The sequence below is a fragment of the Spea bombifrons genome, chromosome 4 (genome assembly GCF_027358695.1).
Source record: "Spea bombifrons isolate aSpeBom1 chromosome 4, aSpeBom1.2.pri, whole genome shotgun sequence".
Lineage (NCBI taxonomy): Eukaryota > Metazoa > Chordata > Amphibia > Anura > Pelobatidae > Spea > Spea bombifrons.
The window spans coordinates 108,772,598-108,795,127 of record NC_071090.1 but is presented as its reverse complement, the minus strand read 5'-3'; the positions used below and the strand labels follow the sequence as shown (position 1 = coordinate 108,795,127).

At 41.7% G+C, this 22,530-nt stretch overlaps 2 protein-coding genes and 1 non-coding gene across 3 annotated transcripts; all 3 read left to right on the top strand.

Moving 5' to 3' along the window:
• Nucleotides 1-8,139: 8,139 nt before the first annotated feature.
• Nucleotides 8,140-9,087, top strand: LOC128491605 (olfactory receptor 11L1-like). The gene has a single exon (XM_053463924.1). It carries the CDS (start codon nucleotides 8,140-8,142, stop codon nucleotides 9,085-9,087), a length of 948 nt encoding a protein of 315 aa, XP_053319899.1.
• A 9,295-nt stretch (nucleotides 9,088-18,382) lies between these two features.
• Nucleotides 18,383-19,330, top strand: LOC128491604 (olfactory receptor 6Q1-like). The gene has a single exon (XM_053463923.1). It carries the CDS (start codon nucleotides 18,383-18,385, stop codon nucleotides 19,328-19,330), a length of 948 nt encoding a protein of 315 aa, XP_053319898.1.
• A 2,885-nt stretch (nucleotides 19,331-22,215) lies between these two features.
• On the top strand, nucleotides 22,216-22,288 carry TRNAR-CCU (transfer RNA arginine (anticodon CCU)). The gene has a single exon. It is a non-coding gene; the product is annotated as a tRNA-Arg (tRNA).
• Nucleotides 22,289-22,530: the final 242 nt, after the last annotated feature.

Below are 22,530 nucleotides of genomic sequence, written 5' to 3'. Positions count from 1 at the left end.
CGTGGGGCGTGGGGCGTGGGGCGTGGGGCGTGGGGCGTGGGGCGTGGGGCGTGGGGCGTGGGGCGTGGGGGCCCTTTAAGGTCTAAACAGCTGTCCATGAGCGGTGATCTGGGGCTACCAAGAAATACCATTACATAAGTTATGGTGAGTGATGGAAAAACCCTTCCACTTAAAATTAAGGGGGTAGTAGAAGCATTATTAAACACTCATCTACAGATGCCAGACAAGCCAGAAGGAATGTTTTTCCTGCGGAAATCTTGTGGTGCTGCCACAATCACAAGGGATTCTGGGTAGGCGCATGCAAATAAGGTCAACAAAGATTTATTTATTAAGCTCTCATGGTTGACCTTATTTGAATGCGCCTACCCAGAATCCCTTGTGGTTGTGGCAGCACCATGAGATTTCTGAGGGACAAACAAGCCTACTGGCTTGTCTGGTGTCTGTAGATGAGTGTTTAATAATGCTTTTACTACCGGAAAAAAAAAATTATGAAAAACCGTCAGAAAGAAGAAACAATGGCATCAGGTTAAAACATGGTAACGTTCTACATAGTAATGGGAGTATACATATTTCTGTGCATCAGCAGTCTCTAGTGTTGGGAAGCTGTTTTGCATGCTTGTTTAATTAAATCTATAGAGGGTGCAGTATAGCTTCCCAACACTGGGGGCCACTGGTGAACAGGAATATATGAACACGCCACCGTGCAGCCAACAGCTACTTTTCTATTTTTTTTTTGCACGGTACTTTTCCCCCCCTCACTTCAATAGGCATGGAAGTGGGGCAGGCGTATCGAGATGACCCTCAAGGGTAAATACTTTTATTGTAACTCCTGTACACTGATACAACTCAGCGAAGCCACCCCACATGTGTGACTCTTTTTTGTTAGTTGCATAACTAACTAATTCTAGGTTTTTGTTTTTTCTTGAATCCCTCCACATTCTTTCTTGGGATGTCTTTGGCGCCTGGCCACTCGTTATATGCATGTATGTCAGACATATTATATATTATATACTCTCTGGCCGTATAACTGATCCCGTCCTTATAACCCGTTATATCCTGTATATTCCTCATATTATATATGATATACTCTCCTGCCGTATAACTAATCCCGTCCTTTTAACCCGTTATATCCTGTATATTCCTCATATTATATATTATATACTCTCCGGCTGTATAACTAATCCCGTCCTTTTAACCCGTTATATCCTGTATATTCCTCATATTATATATTATATACTCTCCGGCCCGTATAACTAATACCGTCCTTATAACCCGTTATATACAGTATATTCCTCATATTATATATTATATACTCTTCCCCCCCGCATAACTAATCCCGTCCTTATAACCCGTTATATCCCTGTATGTTCCTCATATTATATATTATATACTCTCCGGCCGTATAACTAATCCCATCCTTATAACCCGTTATATCCCTGTATATTCCTCATATTATATATTATATACTCTCCGGCCGTATAACTAATCCCGTCCTTATAACCCGTTATATCCTGTATATTCCTCGTATTATATATTATATACTCCCCCCCCCGTATAACTAATCCCGTCCTTATAACCCGTTATATCCCTGTATATTCCTCATATTATATATTATATACTCTCCGGCCGTATAACTAAACCTGTCCTTATAACCCGTTATATACTGTATATTCCTCATATTATATATTATATACTCTCCCCCCGTATAACTAATCCCGTCCTTATAACCCGTTATATCCTGTATATTCCTCATATTATATATTATATACTCTCCCCCCGTATAACTAATCCCGTCCTCATAACCCGTTATATCCCTGTATATTCCTCATATTATATATTATATACTCTCCATCCGTATAACTAAACCTGTCCTTATAACCCGTTACATCCTGTATATTCCTCATATTATATATTATATACTCTCCCCCCGTATAACTAATCCCGTCCTTATAACCCGTTATATCCTGTATATTCCACATATTATATATTATATACTCTCTGGCCGTATAACTAATCCCGTCCTTATAACCCGTTATATCCTGTATATTCCTCATATTATATATTATATACTTTCCCCCGTATAACTAATCCCGTCCTTATAACCCGTTATATCCTGTATATTCCTCATATTATATATTATATACTCTCCCCCCCGTATAACTAATCCCGTCCTTATAACCCGTTATATCCCTGTATATGCCTCATATTATATATTATATACTCTCCGGCTGTATAACTAATCCTGTCCTTATAACCCGTTATATCCTGTATATTCCTCATATTATATATTATATACTCCCCCCCCCGTATAACTAATCCCGTCCTTATAACCCGTTATATCCCTGTATATGCCTCATATTATATATTATATACTCTCCGGCTGTATAACTAATCCTGTCCTTATAACCCGTTATATCCCTGTATATTCCTCATATTATATATTATATACTCTCCGGCCGTATAACTAATCCCGTCCTTATAACCCGTTATATCCCTGTATATTCCTCATATTATATATTATATACTCTCCGGCCGTATAACTAATCCCGTCCTTATAACCTGTTATATCCCTGTATATTCCTCATATAATATAGTATATACTCTCTGGCCGTATAACTAATCCCGTCCTTATAACCCGTTATATCCCTGTATATTCCTCATATTATATATTATATACTCTCCCCCGTATAACTAATCCCGTCCTTATAACCCGTTATATCCCTGTATATTCCTCATATTATATATTATATACTCTCCAGCCGTATAACTAATCCCATCCTTATAACCCGTTATATCCCTGTATATTCCTCATATTATATATTATATACTCTCCGGCCATATAACTAAACCTGTCCTTATAATCCGTTACATCCTGTATATTCCTCATATTATATATTATATACTCTCCCCCCGTATAACTAATCCCGTCCTTATAACCCGTTATATCCTGTATATTCCTCATATTATATATTATATACTCTCCGGCCGTATAACTAATCCCGTCCTTATAACCCGTTATATCCCTGTATATTCCTCATATTATATATTATATACTCTCCGGCCGTATAACTAATCCCGTCCTTATAACCCGTTATATCCCTGTATATTCCTCATATTATATATTATATACTCTCCATCCGTATAACTAAACCTGTCCTTATAACCCGTTACATCCTGTATATTCCTCATATTATATATTATATACTCTCCCCCGTATAACTAATCCCGTCCTTATAACCCGTTATATCCTGTATATTCCTCATATTATATATTATATACTCTCCCCCCGTATAACTAATCCCGTCCTTATAACCCGTTATATCCTGTATATTCCTCATATTATATACTCTCCGGCCGTATAACTAATCCCGTCCTTATAACCCGTTATATCCTGTATATTCCTCATATTATATATTATATACTCTCCGGCCGTATAACTAATCCCGTCCTTATAACCCGTTATATCCCTGTATATTCCTCATATTATATATTATATACTCTCCCCCCCCGTATAACTAATCCCGTCCTTATAACCCGTTATATTCCTGTATATTCCTCATATTATATATTATATACTCTCCCCGTATAACTAATCCCGTCCTTATAACCCGTTATATCCCTGTATATTCCTCATATTATATATTATATACTCTCCATCCGTATAACTAAACCTGTCCTTATAACCCGTTATATCCCTGTATATTCCTCATATTATATATTATATACTCTCCGGCCGTATTACTAATCCCGTCCTTATAACCCGTTATATCCCTGTATATTCCTCATATTATATATTATTTACTCTCCAGCCCGTATAACTAATCCTGTCCTTATAATCCGTTATATCCCTGTATATTCCTCATATTATATATTATATACTCTCCGGCCGTATAACTAATCCCGTCCTTATAACCCGTTATATCCTGTATATTCCTCATATTATATATTATATACTCTCCCCCCCGTATAACTAATCCCGTCCTTATAACCCGTTATATCCTGTATATTCCTCATATTATATATTATATACTCTCCCCCCCCCGTATAACTAATCCCGTCCTTATAACCCGTTATATCCCTGTATATTCCTCATTTTATATATTATATACTCTCCGGTCGTATAACTAATCCCGTCCTTATAACCCGTTATATACCTGTATATGCCTCATATTATATATTATATACTCTCCCCGTATAACTAATCCCGTCCCTATAACCCGTTATATCCCTGTATATTCCTCATATTATATATTATATACTCTCCGGCCGTATAACTAATCCCGTCCTTATAAACCGTTATATCCTGTATATTCCTCATATTATATATTACATACTCTCCCCCGTATAACTAATCCCGTCCTTATAACCCGTTATATCCCTGTATATTCCTCATATTATATATTATATACTCTCCCCGTATAAATAATCCCGTCCCTATAACCCGTTATATCCTGTATATTCCTCATATTGTATATTATATACTCTCCCCCCGTATAACTAATCCCGTCCTTATAACCCGTTATATCCCTGTATATTCCTCATATTATATATTATATACTCTCCAGCCCGTATAACTAATCCCGTCCTTATAACCCGTTATATCCTGTATATTCCTCATATTATATATTATATACTCTCCGGCCGTATAACTAATCCCGTCCTTATAACCCGTTATATCCTGTATATTCCTCATATTATATATTATATACTCTCCGGCCGTATAACTAATCCCGTCCTTATAACCCGTTATATCCCTGTATATTCCTCATATTATATATTATACACTCTCCCCCCGTATAACCAATCCTGTCCTATAACCCGTTATATCCCTGTATATTCCTCATATTATATATTATACACTCTCCCCCCGTATAACCAATCCTGTCCTATAACCCGTTATATCCCTGTATATTCCTCATATTATATATTATATACTCTCCAGCCGTATAACTAATCCCGTCCTTATAACCCGTTATATCCTGTATATTCCTCATATTATATATTATATACTCTCCGGCCGTATAACTAATCCCGTCCTTATAACCCGTTATATCCTGTATATTCCTCATATTATATATTATATACTCTCCCCCCGTATAACTAATCCCGTCCTTATAAGCCGTTATATCCTGTATATTCCTCATATTATATATTATATACTCTCCGGCCGTATAACTAATCCCGTCCTTATAACCCGTTATATCCCTGTATATTACTCATATTATATATTATATACTCTCTATCCCGTATAACTAATCCCGTCCTTATAACCCGTTATATCCTGTATATTCCTCATATTATATATACTCTCCCCCCCGTATAACTAATCCCGTCCTTATAACCCGTTATATCCCTGTATATTCCTCATATTATATATTATATACTCTCCCCCGTATAACTAATCCTGTCCTTATAACCCGTTATATCCTGTATATTCCTCATATTATATATTATATACTCTCCCCCGTATAACTAATCCCGTCCTTATAACCTGTTATATCCTGTATATTCCTCATATTATATATTATATACTCTCCGGCCGTATAACTAATCCCGTCCTTATAACCCGTTATAACCCTGTATATTCCTCATATTATATATTATATACTCTCCCCCCCCCGTATAACTAATCCCGTCCTTATAACCCGTTATATCCTGTATATTCCTCATATTATATATTATATACTCTCCCCCCCCCCGTATAACTAATCCCGTCCTTATAACCCGTTATATCCTGTATATTCCTCATATTATATATTATATACTCTCCGGCCGTATAACTAATCCCGTCCTTATAACCCGTTATATCCTGTATATTCCTCATATTATATATACTCTCCCCCGTATAACTAATCCCGTCCTTATAACCCGTTATATCCCTGTATATTCCTCATATTATATATTATATACTCTCCGGCCGTATAACTAATCCCGTCCTTATAACCCGTTATAACCCTGTATATTCCTCATATTATATATTATATACTCCCCCCCCCGTATAACTAATCCCGTCCTTATAACCCGTTATATCCTGTATATTCCTCATATTATATATTATATACTCTCCCCCCCCCCGTATAACTAATCCCGTCCTTATAACCCGTTATATCCTGTATATTCCTCATATTATATATTATATACTCTCCGGCCGTATAACTAATCCCGTCCTTATAACCCGTTATATCCTGTATATTCCTCATATTATATATACTCTCCCCCGTATAACTAATCCCGTCCTTATAACCCGTTATATCCCTGTATATTCCTCATATTATATATTATATACTCTCCCCGTATAACTAATCCCGTCCTTATAACCCGTTATATCCCTGTATATTCCTCATATTATATATTATATAGTCCCAATGACTTTCATATTTACGTAAAGATAAAATATAAAAACCTGCAAGCTCTTTGTGATCAGTTAACGGGGTCTCTGTGGAATCAGCTCCCTGAGAAATTTCTACTCAGACCTATAAAGATGACTCCTTTCCCCTGTAAAAAATGTTTTGTCGAAGATACGACGGAAGACGACCTGCAGCGATAGATATTAAATGTGAGTAGATAGAGACGGCAGAGCTGGAAGTCATAGTTAGCACTTTTTTAAAAAAAATCCTTTAACATAAAATTATTATTTTTCTTTTTTTTGTACATTATGCCACTTTTACAACTATTTATTCTTCACCGTTGAAGGGAGCTTCAAATATTTGGAGATGAGCAGCGTTGTTGGATGTTTTTTATGTCGCCTCAATTCTAAGCCCTTTCTGAGACAGTTTTGTGCCGGGATCTGCTGAGAGACGCCGCAGACTCTAATAAATGGTAAGTTATGGGAAACTGAGACAGCCGTGGCCGGCCAAAAAAAAAGATAGAGTCTTTAATAGATAAGGTGATAACTTGCTTGGGTCAACATAAAAAAAAAATTACAATCATGCAGAGCTTTGGAACCTCAGGTGTCTCTTCTTCACATTAATGTCCTTCCCATATTGGAAGGAGACTTCTTTGGCTCTGAAAGCTTGTTTGACTCAATAAAATCTATTCCCACCGAAGACTCATCCTTAAGCGGAAAAGCATATTCAAGAGTCTTATGCCTATCCCATACCTGTTTACATTTCCTCACTGTATTACCCTCTACCACTTCTGCTTGGAGGCTGTTCCACATATCTACCACCCTCTCAGTAAAGTAAAACTTACTAACATTCCATCTAAACCTCTGACCCTCTAGTTTTAGATTGTGGTCTCTTTTTGTAAGATTTCTCATCCTTTGAAATTAACTTCCCTCCTGTTGCACCCCCCCCCTCTCTCTCTTCTCTCCCATCCCCTCTCTCTCTCTCTTCTCCCCATTTCCCTCTCTCTCTTCTCTTCCATCCCCTCTCTCTTTCTCTCTTCTCTCTAATCTCTTCCACCCCACCCTATCTCTCTCTCTCTCTCTCTCTCACTTTCTCTCTCTCTCTCTTCTCTCCCATCCCTTCTATCTCTTCTGCCCTTCTCATATTTGAGATCCTTTGATCTTTCCTGCAAACCATTCACCTTTTTAGTTGCTCTCCTCTGAACTCTCTCCAATGTGTCCTTCTGGATAGATGGGGTCTTCAGAACCGTCCCCAACACTCTAGGTGAGGTCTGACAGGGAGTCTCCAATATATTTCCATAATCCACAAGAAATTGCGTTAAACACCCAGAACATATTGTCCTGATTTCTTGAGCCAGAAAAAGAGTTTCAACCAAAAAAAAGGTATTTATCTGTTAATCTGAAACAGTTTCATAAAGAGTGAAGATGAAGGCCTTGTGTTGAGGAACATAATGATCTCTTATACAGAAAAAGAATGTGAGGCTTATATGACACAACTCATGTTCATAGAGTAAGTAGTCGAGTCCCATCACGCCTTCAAAGGTCATTTCTTCTGATCTGGGGGCTTGAAAATATATTGTCCACTAAACTCGGTCCACTAACCGGCATCACAAGATGATGAGGACCATTGCACTCTTTACACAGACGGCTCAAGCCGATGATGTCATTGTCTGCTCTAGTGTGGTCATGTTTAGTCGTCTTTGGTGATCTTAATTTTGAGATCCCATGAAATAATTGAATAGTCCAAACAACACGTAAAATGTATGTTTTTTTTTTTTTTCTCTGTCCAGACGATGAATCCACCCAATCGTACAATCATCACCGAGTTCTTCCTTTTAGGATTCCAGAATCTTCACGTTTTAAAGATTCCATTTTTCATTCTTCTCCTTAAAATATATATCCTAACAATTACCGGAAACGTTCTCATTATCTTCTTGATCTCTACCGTTCCCTCCTTAAACTCCCCCATGTACTTCTTCCTCTGCCATTTGTCTTTCTGTGATGTCTTCTTCACCACCAACATCGTCCCCAACATGCTCCACATTATTTTGGAAGGTGGTGGCACCGTTTCGGTTTTTGGCTGCCTCACCCAACTTCAGATGTTTGGTTTCTGCGGTACGGCTGAGTGTTATATCCTCACCGTGATGTCCTACGACCGGTATCTAGCCATATGTAAGCCACTCCATTATTCGTCCATCATGGGACTGAAGTTCTGCCTCAATCTGGTCATCGCATCATGGTCCCTCGGGTTTCTGTTCGCTTCAATATCTCGTCTGCTGTTAGGTGGCTTAGACTTCTGTGACCGTAACATAATTGACCATTTTTACTGCGATTTTCTCCCCATTCTAGAACTTTCCTGCTCAGACACCTTTGTTGTTGAGTTGGAAGCCTTTATGGTCATCCCGTTCATCGTTCTCTTTCCGTTCGTGTTTGTCATCGTCACGTACGTCTATATCTTCATCACCATCCTTGGAATCTCTTCCACCACCGGGAGACAGAAGACCTTCTCCACGTGTAGCTCCCATTTGGCCATCGTGTGTTCTTTTTACGGAACTCTAATTAGCATTTATTTGAGTCCATCCAGAGGATACGCATTAAATATTAACAAGTTCACCTCTCTTCTGTACTCCGTGGTCACCCCGTTGTTTAACCCCATCATATATAGCCTAAGGAACCAGGAAATCAGAAGAGCATTTAATACGATCCATCGAGATACCAAGGTCACCAAAGACGTTCTTTGAGATTGCCGATTCCGTGGGCCCTGATGGATTAGGATAACCCCATTATCCTAATCCAACTCAACCAGGCCAGGCCCTTCCACCTAGTGGACGATGTGTTTTACAGAAGTTGCAATTATTCCACCCATTCCGTCCTTAATCAGTCGTTGGTCCCGTCTTAGATTCAGGAGGCGTATTTCTATCCCATGCGTGTTTAAATCCCCTCCCTGTATTACCCTCTACCGCTTCTGCTGGGAGGCTTTTCCACGTATCCACCACCCTCTCAGTAAAGTGAACTACTTATAGATAATAAATAGACTCAGTTTTCAGTTGGATTATTATGGATTCCTCTGTGTTGATACGCGATCGCATGGGACTTAAGTTGTCTTAAATTGTCATGTGACGCTACGAAATATGACGGCGCTTTAAAAACTCAATAAATAATATTAATATCATGTTTCTCTTTTATGTCGCTTTCTGTCCCATAATATGAATATGGTAATTGATAATGATTCAGGCCCCGGCCCCGGCTAGCAGCCCTGATCCGGTCTCTGTATGAATGACGTGCGGCCGTTTCCGTGCCGGGATAAGACGTTATGGTTGCCACGCTGTCGCCAAATCATTACTTGGCGATATTGATGTTGGGGGAGATGGCAGACGTGATCGCTGTCCTCTCTTGAATGATTTTCACCTTTTTTTTCCCTATTTTCACTATTAACCTGAAATGTCTAATAAACCGGGGGGGGGGGTGATACTCGGCCCCCGCAGAGCCGGCGGTCAGTGATCAGGGTCGCAGTAAACTGTAGTCTTTTGGGTTATTCTGCGTTGCAGGGAGGTCTCGGGGTCCGCGTGCGGAGATCGGGCTGACCGATGACCGGCTGCCGGCCCCTCTTCTACCGATAGGAGGCGGCATGGAGTCCGTGTGAAGAGAACAGATTCATCACGTACGATCATATGATATCCGTGTCGCCTGCCGTGTTCACAAAGCCCCCCACGCCAGCACTGAAGGGGTTAAATAATCACAGACACCCCCATTCCGCACGGGCTCTCCCAATCCTACCGCACCCGACACGCGGGGACCACACGATGCCGCGTCACCTGACCCTCACACCAGCCTTAGAGCTTTGCTGCCGCCGGCCCCATTTCCCCGCCTGCTGCGGAATCTTCATTCAGAATTTATTACCCTAAAAAATCGAGACGCCGTTAAAAACTGCAACTAATATTCAGAAAAAACAGCGCAATAAAAAAATCAGACGGAGAGAATTTGCGGTAAAATCCCGTCGGGTCAACATTTGCTTTTTCCGGGTTTCTCTCCCCGCGTTCTGTTCCCGGAAACGTCCGGCGATGAGGAGGATTTTCCCGCCATCCATCTAAGCGGCCGCCGAGCTTCTTACTCCCTCTTTTTCCGCCCCGATGTGCTCTTCTATTCTGGTACCAAGCGGATTAAGTCGTCCTTCCTCCATATTCTGTTCTTCAGTAGATGGCGAGCATTATTATTATTTATCGGTTTATATAGCGCCGTCATATTCCGCGGCGCAGTACAAAGCATAATGAGCGGATTTACTTTAAATTGTTTGTTTTTCCTCCCCTTGGGAATAAACGACCCCCTCCCCCTTTAGATGAAGAAGAGGGGGGGTATTTAGCGGGTTCTTCCCTCTCGCTGGTTTTATCTTCTCCGCCGAATCGAGAGAAACGTCTTCATTATCGCAGCTTTTTGGGTGCTGAAAAAAAACAGAAACACAAACGATATAAAATGCAGCAAAAACGCCGAAAACAAACGTCAGAATTATCTAAAAACCCCAAAAATACCAAAATAATGCCTTAAACACGGTAATATGACCTTATATGGAAATATAAATCACACTTATATTTCATATTTACTTTCCAATTTCTCCACATCCTCCATCACCATAGTGATGAAAATCTCCACAGGGTGTGATTTATACATTATTCGGGGTGGGGGGGTGATTTATACATTATTCGGGGTGGGGGGGTGATTTATACATTATTCGGGGTGGGGGGGTGGAAAACTATTTCTTCAAACGAATAAATTTGTTTAAATCAGTAAATATATTAAAACAATTTGCTTTTTGTGCGTATTTTAACCCTTTACTTGTAACTGTAATAGGGTCCTTCTGATTCGTATCTGGGGGATCTCCTCTCTCTCTTCCTTCCCTCCCTGATTTGAAGCCCCTGTCTCTTTTTCCACTTCGTCTAGGTCTCTTTTTCTTTGAAAGGGGGTTCTCCAGGGACCACCCACCGACGTCAGCGGGACGGCCCACCGACATCGGCAGGACCGCCCAACGACATCAGCGGGACTGCCCCCTGACATCACGGGACCACCCACTAACGCCAGCGGGACCACCCACCGATATCAGCGGGACCGCCCACCGACATCAGCGGGACCACCCACTGACATCACAGGACCGCCCACTGACATCACAGGACCGCCCACCGACATCAGCGGGACCACCCACCGACATCAGCGGGACCACCCACTGACATCACAGGACCGCCCACTGACATCACAGGACCGCCCACCGACATCAGCGGGACCACCCACCGACATCAGCGGGACCACCCACTGACATCACGGGACCGCCCACCGACGTGTTATTGTGCTTAAAGTGGTCTCTTCTGTGTTCTTTACTATTTATAGTTGTATATTTGGGGTCTCCGTGTCGCGGTCTCTGCGCGTTCAGCGTGGCTCGGGGTTCTCTCTCTTGTGTAAATATTTATTATTATTACGTTTATTAAACGCCCTCATTTTATCATTTTTTAAAACCATTTTTTAATCATCTTTGTCTCGCATTTACCGTATTTACTCGATTATAAGAAGAGGTTTCCTTAAGATGCAAAAGCTCTGAAAAATACCCCTCGCCTTCTACCCCTCGTCTTCTACCCCTCGTCTTCTACCCCTTGTCTTATAAGGTCACAAGACGCCGGAGCTCTGTCATAGAAGCCCCGGCCAGGCATCAGAGGTTGTGTACGCACACCGCGCAGGCATCCGCCGGCTGCCCCCACCACACACCAGGGAGTCTGGGGTTCGAGGAACGAGTCTGGGGAAGCAATGGTAAGTCGGGGGGGGGGTGGAGTGGCATATGGGGGGATATAAGGCATTCCTGTAGGCAGAGTGGCATATAGGGGGTTAAAAGGCATATCTGGGGGCCAGAGTGGCATACAGGGGGGTTTATGACATATCAGGGGGCAGAGTGGCAAGCCTGGGGCAGATGCGCATAACTGGGGGGCAGGTTGGCAAATAAAAAGAAATAAACAAAAAAAAAACATCTTTCTCGATCGTAGTTTTTATTAAATATGAAAAAATCGTTGGCATGAATTAATATTTCCGAGTGAAACTTTTTTCCTATAGTTTTGTATTCAGGCTTTTTTTCCTTAATAAATATTCACATTTGGGGGGGGGGTCGTCTTATAATCGAGCCGATGCGGTATTTGTGTCGTTTAATATCTCGTCCTCCTCCTTCTGCCCGAAAGTCGTTCCTAACCGTCCCGCCGTTATATGGAAAGCGATCGCTTCTGCCGATATTCCCTGCGGCCGATTCCACAGCGCCAACGAAACGTCATTCAGAAAGAGGCTCTGGCCACGAAGGGGTTAAGTTGGCCGCGTGATGTCATCGCGTTCTCTGCAGCCAAACTGTCATCTCTCGGTAACCGCGTCTCTCGGTAACACAGCGCGGTGTTGATGTCCGTATGATGTCATAATCCGCCCGGCTCCGTGTATCCGGGGCTGGCAGCCGCAGTCCTGCACTTGCGAGAGCGACGAGCTTCAGGCATCCGCTGGGCGTCACTCGAGAGAGCGCAGAGTTTCTTCAGAGAGAGAGAGAGAATCGGCGGGAGAGAGATGCTGCTGAACACCGTGAGTTTACTTAGTGGGACAGAGGCGTCAGTCTGGGCAGAGCTTTACGTTACTGAGAGAGGGGTAGATAAGTGGAACAGCCTCCCGGCAGAAGTGGTAGAGGGTAATACAGTGAGGGGATTAAACACGCATGGGATAGACAGACGGCTCCTGAATCTAAGACGACAGGCGGGCTAGACGGGGGGGAGCGGGGGGATCAGCCGGCGGGTTCTGTGTTCGGGAGGTTGCTGGGCGATGGATCTCAGGGCCTGATGGGGTGAGTGATGGTACAGATGTCTGCATTGGCTCCGCGGGATGATACTGACGCTGTGTCTCGATGTTTTAGCGCCGAGTCCCGCCCCCCCTGGTCTGGGACATGGAAGGCGATGGATTCGCAGACACCTTGGGGCCATTGAAGGATCTGTACGAGGGCATGCGCACCGTGGAGACCCTGCTTCAGGCCAACCTGCAGGAAGTGGTGAGCGCCGACCCTTTCTGTTGCCCTTTTATTGTTTTTTCTCCCCAGTTTTCCCGCAGACTTTCGGCCTCCGGATTTAACCCTTTCTGTTTCTTTTCCCCGGGAAGTTCGATGACATGGAGCTGGGAGAAGGAGCAGCAGGCGTGGCGACCGCCGATAAACAACGCGAGGATCAGGTAAATAAACACCTTTATTACCCGCTTTCCTATTTACTAACACGATATCATCATACAGACAGCGAGGGGTTAACCCGGCATCGCAGTATTATATGGCGTTATTATGTGTGGATTTATATAGCACCATCATATTCCGTGGCGCTGTACAATGGGCACACAGGACAGTTTGGACGAGGAGGCGAGGGCTCTGCTGAAGAGCTTACAATCTAAAAGAGGCTGATCTGTATCCAAGAAACCTCAACAGTCTTTTTTTTTTTGTCTCAATGTCCGGATTGTGTAGGCTTTGGTTTTAAACGAATGCTTTGTCTCTGTTGTTTAGCTCCAGCTGTCGGCCCCCTCGGCCGGGGAGTGGAGCGGCGGGGGTTTTTCCGAGGTGGTGCTGATGGTGAATAGTTTATGTAACTCGATGTCCAGGATCGGGGAGATGTTACAGGAGACGCAGCGGACGGCAGTGAGTGCGGCCCTTACGCCTCTCGCTTCTCTTCATTCACTCGCTTTTCTGCACACTCCTCTTCATTTAACCCTTTCTCTTTCTCCTTCTCTCTCTCTCGCCGTCAGTCCCTCGCAGTTGACCCAGGAGATGGCGGAGCAGGCGGCGCAGCCAACGATAAAGAGACCGAAGAGCGCGGGGATCAGGTAAACCCCCTCTCTAAATATAAACCCGCATCACCTGCGCACGCACTCTATACTCTCTCCACCAGTCCTGGTTGCCCCACCTTTGCAGTCAGTGGGGGTCAGAGGTCACATGGGAAGGTCCTCTGATGTGTAGGAATCCCCCCCGGGTCTAACAAGACCCTCTGCGCACATGTGCAGAAAGCTCTCCTATTGGTTTCAATGGTAGTGCATTCTGCTTAGCGATTGGCTGATTAAAAAACTGGAGGTGGTGAGTGCTGCAGCTCTGGGGCTGCAGCTTATTTTAGAAGTAAGTGACCCTTAATTATTTGTTTAGTTGACCGAATGCGTCTAACCCGATATATCTTATGTGTAGATTTCTGCGGAGCCTCCACTAGAAACATCCCGCGAGGAAGAAGCTGCAGGAAAGAAGAGCAAGACACCCAAAGCTGCTTTCTGGAGATACGTCTTCTGCTTCTGTGGACCTAAAAAAACATCCGCGGCCGTCGACCCCGAAGCAGAGGCTCCCGTTACCAGCCGTCCTCCCGAGCTCCTGAAAAAGGTGGAGAAAGCCAGCAGACCCCCCAAACCCAGCTGGTACCACCGCATCTTCAAGAACAAGAAGGCTTGAGGAGCCAACGAGGTCATCAAACCCCAAGGAGGAGGAGAAGGAGGAGAAGGCTTGAGGAGCCAGCAAGGTCATCAAACCCCAATGGAGGAGAAGGCTTCACGAACCAATGAGGTCATCAAACCCCAAGGAGGAGAAGAAGGAGGAGAAAGCTTGCGGAACCAATGAGGTCCTCAAACCCAAGGAGGAGAAGAAGGAGGAGAAGCCTTGAGGAGCTAGCGAGGTCACCAAACTCCAAGGAGGAGAAGAAGGAGGAGAAGGCTTGAGGAACCATTGAGGTCCTCAAACCCTAAGGAGGAGAAGAAGGAGGATATAGTTAGATGTTGTGATTATTATTGAATAAATATTTATGAAGCCGACCTCTCTCCTCCGCCCCCCTTTAAGAGACTGTTGCCAAGAAAATAATAGTTTTTTTGGAGAATTTTTTTGTATAATACAAAAGAAATTAATTTTACATTAAAATTACTAATAAATATACGGGCGATACCTACTTCATTTTGTGTGATCAATATTATGTTCTATTCTTCTCTTTCTTTGATTATTTTTTTCATCAAAAAACTTTTGTGGTATCCAAAAATGTAGGTTTTGGTAAAAAAAAATAAAAAAAAGGAATTTTACATTAAAATTACTAATAACTTAATTTTAGACAATTTCTCAATATTATGTCCTGCTCTTCTCCTTCTTTGACTATTTTTTTTTATCCAAAATATTAGGTTTTGGTGAATTACAAAAGGAAGAAATGTTTAAATTAAAATTACTAATAAAGGCGCAGGTGATACCAGCTTAATTTTAGACAATTTACCAATTTTATGTTCTGTTCTTCGCCTGACAGATGTAGCTTCGACTCACGGGCCAGGCTTGGCTCATTTGCTCAATTAAATAAAACACCAACACACAAGATGGGTTTGAAAAGGCCACAGCCGTTTTATTTAACAGTCATTGTCCTGTAAAACCTGAAATAATAAACATAGATGCATTAACAGAGACAATGACGTCACCAAAACCAACCTAGCTTGCCAAGTTATCCAGGTACCATACCACACACCAATTTTGGGAGGGGACATACCAGGATGCCCCAACCCGGACCTGAGGTTCCGAGCACCACTCCTTGCAAGGAACCTCCCACCGGTTATGACCACCAATGATCATACCACCACATTAACCCCTTGGATACCTGGCAAGCTACCGCCCACAACTGTGACTAATGCAGCAACACTACTCCACAAACTCAACCACATAAGGGGAGGCAGGGCAGGACAAACACCACCAGGTAAGGTTAAACAAAATGGATCCTTACCCCTGTGATCACCAAACTTAAATATCCTCCTACCAAAACTCCTCCCCTAAAATCCACAATTCCTGCCTTAGCCTAGCCATGCTCAGCACTCTGTCAGGGCCCACTCTAGTCCATTCTGGCCCCCGTGGGCTTCATTCTTTGATTATTTTGTTTATCCAAAAACTTTTTTTTTAGTTTATAAGCATAATAATAAAAAAAGAAATGAATTTGAAATGAAAAGTTATAATGAAGACGCGGCTGATACTTTCTCGGCCTCTTTAATTTGGTCCTTGTGGAATTAAACCCTTTAAGGACAACAAGAGTTTCTTAGTTATAAAAATCTCCTTTCATCACCGAGCGAGCACCAGAGAGAAGAATATTTCCTGCTTTCTTCACGACTACCTGTATGTACTTTACTCCGCTTTTTTATTATGAATTAGTAATTACATGAAATTTTTTTTTTCTTATGTAAAGGTGCTGTTCCCCTAATACGGCTGAATTTAACACCTTTGTAACCGTAGAGTGCCCAATTTTTCTTATCATTTAACTTTTTTTTTTTTTTTTTCTGGGAACACAAAAGCAGGTAATAATCGGCAATTATCATAAAAAATAATATTTTCCATGAAGATGATATATGTAATTTTTTTTAAATTATTTTGTTTATTTGTTTAAGAAAGTAATAACTTTCTGGGTGAAGGTTAAGATGTCTTCTTACGCTGGCGGTTGGGGTTGCAGGGCTTGGAGCAGCATATGTATGTTTATCTGAACTACTTTAAGATGCAGAAGCAGATACATTCAATGGAATGTATTGTAAGGAGGTGGTGGTGGATAAGTGGAACAGCCTCCCAGCACAGGTGGTAGAGGGTAATACAGTGAGGGGTATTAAACATGCATGGGATAGACATACGGCTCCTGAATCTAAGACGAGACCAACGACTGATTAAGGTTTGAGTCTTTACAGCAGGAGAAACGGGGGATCTATTTAAAATACGGTATATAACATGATGAATAAAAATAATAATAATAATAGTAATGTATATTTACACTTAATGCAGATATTTTTATTGGGTATCAGAGGCTATACGGATTCATTACATTCCTGAAGACAGATGTATCTGCAGAACGAGTATGGTCATTATAAATAATTATATCCACCGGCCGTTACTAATGTTGTTTTGTTTTAAAGGCGCAGTACCATTAACATTTTGGGCACTCAAAAAGTCATTTGCTTGAATAAATTGTATTTTGTTTATTAATTGGGTGGGATATTTAAGAGAAGAGAGGTTAAAAATTACATTTCTGCAGCCTAAACTACAATAAAGAATATTATTATTATTATTATTAATAATAATAATAATAAAAATATTAATTGCTACAGCCTAAAATAAAAAGATAATAAATATAATAATAAATTATTATTATTATTAAAATTACATTACTGCAGCCTAAACTACAATTAAATAATAACAGTAATAATAATAATCATTATATTTATTTATTATTACTAATATTACTATTATTACAATTATTATAGCAATAATAATGCCGTAAGGGCCAGACTGTGGATGGCTAGGCGGCTATGGCACTTTAAGGCAAACTGTCACCAATCGGTATGCATGGCCATATGTTATGTTTTTATACTCTGAAAATATGTGGCCCGTTGGGCATTTGCCTGCTATGCTAGACGATCAGAACGTTGGCAAACTCATCCAGTTCCTGCCGGCATCCACTAAAAACTATAGTGTAGCTTTTACAAGGTGACTGTTTTTGTTGCCGTTTAAAGTCTTTTAACGAAATCTACGCGAACTGATAGAACTCCGCACTATTTTAAGAAATAAATCATTTTACTAACGTTTTTATTATGATTATCTCTTTTCAGGGTCTATTAGTAGAGCGATGACGTCTCAGTGTAACAGTACAGCGATCGTCGAATTCTTTCTCATGGGGTTCCAAGTCCTCGATCCTTCCAAGATCTTATTATTCTATTAGTAGAGCGATGACCTCTCAGTGTAACAGTACAGCGATCATCGAATTCTTTCTCATGGGGTTCCAAGTCCTCGATCCTTCCAAGATCGTATTATTCTATTAGTAGAGCGATGGCCTCTCAGTGCAACGGTACACCGACCATGGAATTCTTTCTCATGGGGTTCCAAGTCCTCGATCCCTCCAAGATCTTATTATTCTATTAGTAGAGCGATGACCTCTCAGTGCAACAGTCCAGCGATCGTCGAATCCTTTCTCATGGGGTTCCAAGTCCTCGATCCTTCCCAGATCTTATTATTCTATTAGTAGAGCGATGGCCTCTCAGTGCAACGGTACAGCGACCATGGAATTCTTTCTCACGGGGTTCCAAGGACTTCATCGTTCCAGGATTGTCTTATTCCTGCCAATTCTCCTAATTTATATCATGACAGTAGGTGCAAACCTCCTCATCGTCTTCTTGGTTTCAACCAGCCACCTCATGCATTCTCCGATGTACTTCTTTCTCTGCCACCTTTCTTTGTGTGACTTCTTTTTCAGCACCAACATTGTCCCCAAAATGATGCAGGTTACGTTGGAAGGAGGTAGCACCATATCCTTTTCCGGCTGCTTCATTCAGTTTTATGTCTTCGCATCATGTACCGGAACGGAATGCTACCTACTAACGGCAATGTCGTACGACCGATACTTGGCCATCTGCTACCCATTACGTTACACGTCCATCATGGACCTCAGGCTTTGTGTCCATCTGGCCGTCTGCTGCTGGTTCCTCAGCTTCTTCTTCGTTCTCATTACTTTAGTTTTCATTTCTATGTTACGATTTTGTGATAAGAACATTATCGATCACTTCTACTGTGACTTCATTCCCATCTTGGAACTTTCCTGTACAGACACATCCGCTGTTGAAATAGAAACGACGTTCTTTGCTTACGTCATAGTCCTCCTCCCTTTTCTAGTGATCGTCGGCAGCTATTTCAACATCTGCCGCACAATTCTTGGAATTTCCTCAAGAGCCGAGAGGAAGAGAGCCTTCTCCACCTGCAGCTCCCATCTGACCATTGTCTCCTCTTATTATGGGTCACTCCTTAGTATATACTTGGTCCCTTCACAGGGACATTCTCTAAATATGAATAAATTCCTATCTCTGCTGTACACCTTCGTGACCCCTTTGATCAACCCCATCATATATAGTCTAAGGAACAGGGAAATCAGAAACCAATGTTCTAGATTATTCCTAAGGTTCCGTGGGGAACCTTTGGGCTAAATCCAAGCTTCGACTTTCATCTGAAGGAATATACACCATTTGTTGAAGTAAATAAATAATAAAATCGTAAAAAATTGGTAAATTCCATATTTAGTCATCACAAATAACTCTACTAGGTTTAGATATTTAAGGGTATATTATAAATATATATACAATAAACACAGAGAGGTTTAAATTGTTTGTTTTTATTGCTTAGGTTGTTGGCAGAAGGTGATATGAATAAAATAAAATCTCTCAGCATGTTAATCTGAAAATAAAATAACTCGTTTTTCTTAATTGATTATCATACCATAAAAAATTTCCCATTTTGATATTTATATATCAAAAATACAATGCCCCACCCCTAACCATGGAATTATTAAGCCCCACATAGAATACTTTTTAACATGGTGGATAGGACGTACTTGAGGAGAGCAATGCTTGGGCTTCCTGCCTCTATCTCCTGGCGAGGTTAACGGGGAGTCCACGGAACCCCTGTTATTATTATTATGGATTTTATTATAGAAAGGGTGGATTTTCAAACTTATAAACTTTCAGCGAGGAGGTTTAAGCCCACACAGAGAAAGCATAAGTCTATCTGGAGCATTAGGCCATGGACCAAGTAAGGTTCGAGGCAAAGTGGTCAAATTAGGTAGAGTCACAGGAGCCAGGAGTCCTTAACTGGGATCCCCGGCCATTTTACTGGTGTTCTTCATGGATCCTTTGGGAATACTCCTAGGAACCACCCAATCAGAAGCACTCGACCATCAGAAGTTGTATTATAGGAAGTAGTCTTTTTTATGGAACCTAATATCTTAAGTGGTGGCTTTGTCCACCCAATAAAATACTCATATTGAGTTTAGATGAATGACTACTGACTAGGATCAATAGGAAGGTAATAAAACCACAAATAATTACTTAAATGGGGCATCAGAACAAATAAGCCAATGAACAGAGGGATTTCCACAAAGCAACAATCAGGAGCGGAAGTTTATGCCACACTCAGGGTTATAAAAGGATTCCATCACATGGGAGAAGTCGACCACTCAATAGCATCTTTCTTCTCCATGTTATGGTCCGTGTGATTTGGTTGGTTGATAGATTGCGTGTTTCTGCATTCTAGTGCTCATTGTTAAGATATACTCTATTAAAATAAGCCCAAAACATGCATACCACCATTTTCTCTTTTATTTATCAAGGTTCCTATAAATGCCACGGTTGGGTTTTTCCCATAATTGAATGTATCGCTGTATAGTAAAGGACAGGTGATTGGCCAACACTTACCCTAGAAACCATGGGCTATTCCTTTTTTTTCAATGAAACCCACTTTCTACTAGACCATAATTCAAAATATCTGCCCAGCCAATGCCCCAACCCCCTGCAGCTCCCACAGCCCTCAATCCCTCCGACGATGAGGTGGTGTAGCACGTCCTGAGAAAACAGGAAGTCTGAAAAGAAATACGATTTCAGAAAACAGGAAAATGCCTGTGAGGGGTAAATCAGTTATAACGTATACAAACCAGGGGAGCTTTGGGTCAGGAGTTTAATTGAGGGAGAGTTTTATGACGCAATAAGAAGAATTATAAGGAGGATTATATGGAGTAATAGAATTGGTTATAGGGAGGGGTATATTCAGTAGTAGGAGGAGTTATATGCAATAATAGGAGGAGTTATATGCAGCAAAAGGAGGAGTTTTAGGGAGAATTATATGTAGTAATAGGAGGAGTTAAATGCAGTAAAAGGAGGAGTTATATGAGTAATAGGAGGAGTTATAGGGATGGTTATATGAGTAATAGGAGGAGTTATAGGGATGGTTATATGCAGTAATAGGAGGGGTTATTGCAGTAAAAGGAGGAGTTATAGGGAGGGTTATATGGAGTAATAGGCGGAGTTATAGGGAGGGTTATATGGGGTAATAGGAGGAGTTATGGGGAGGGTTATATGAGTAATGGGAGGAGTTATAGGGGGGTTATATGAGTAATAGGAGGAGTTATAGGGGGGTTATATGAGTAATAGGAGGAGTTATAGGGAGGGTTATATGCAGTAATAGGAGGCGTTATAGGGAGGGTTATATGGAGTAATAGGCGGAGTTATAGGGAGGGTTATATGGGGTAATAGGAGGAGTTATAGGGAGGGTTATATGAGTAATGGGAAGAGTTATAGGGGAGTTATATGAGTAATAGGAGGAGTTATAGGGGGGTTATATGAGTAATAGGAGGAGTTATAGGGAGGGTTATATGAGTAATATGATTAGTTATAAGGAGGGTAACATGGCGTAATAGGATTAGTCATAGGGAGGGTTATATTAAGTAGTTGAGGGAGTTATAGGGCGGTTGAAAAGAGCATCACAAGAGTGGTGTTTGCACTGTTGTCAGAGTGCAAGTTATGACATCGTGACAGGAAGCACAATTGGAAGCTCAGTCTGGGAGAAAACAAGAGTCCTTCAGTCCAGTCCCCCAAATTGCAGATTGATATTTTAGTGCACGTTAGGGTCCGTTTTGCCTGGACTCCAAGCGTATTTGCTGCATGCGTTCTTTGGTTATTGGACTTTGAAAATGAGACCTGCGCCTCCTTGACGTGCTCACCTTGAAGCGTCTATTGAAAACCAGGAAGTTTTAGTATGCAAACGTCTTGCACATGCTCAGTAGCACTCCCAGTAGAAGTCAACCAGGCAAATCAAGCAGGTGCCAAAGAGGTGATTTTCCAGACTAACGTCCAATTTTTGGGGCTCTTTTCAAAAGACATTCCAAAAGTAGTGTTTGCTTGGTTGTTTTTTTTTTCTAATTGACTGTTTTAGCCCAGAGCGATCAGTCGATCTCGTATGTCGGGCAACAAACTAGAGTCATAATGAGGGCTCTCTGAAGCTAGTTTGCAGCCACCAAAACAAGCCAGTGCTGCTACCACATGCCCCAGTGGCCTAATGGATAAGGCACTGGCCTCCTAAGCCAGGGATTGTGGGTTCGAGTCCCATCTGGGGTGCTCTTAATCAAGCAAGTGACCGGTTCGGCCCAGTGTAACGTCATCGGCAAGACATCTGCCGGTAGGCAAGGTTTTTTTTACGCCAGGAATCAATTCCACTCGAAATCCATGTCCCAAAACCACCCCTTTAAGCATGGCTCTACAAGCTTGCATGGGAATCACAAAGCTTTCCACACGCCTATTTTGAAAGAAAAAACAGACAATTGGCTTGTGGACTGAAAAGGCTTCAAGCGAACTTTGGT

Bases quoted from the DNA above. Each gene is read 5' to 3' on its own strand.
- LOC128491604 (XM_053463923.1), top strand. From the start codon at position 18,383: ATGGCCTCTCAGTGCAACGGTACAGCGACCATGGAATTCTTTCTCACG.
- LOC128491605 (XM_053463924.1), top strand. From the start codon at position 8,140: ATGAATCCACCCAATCGTACAATCATCACCGAGTTCTTCCTTTTAGGA.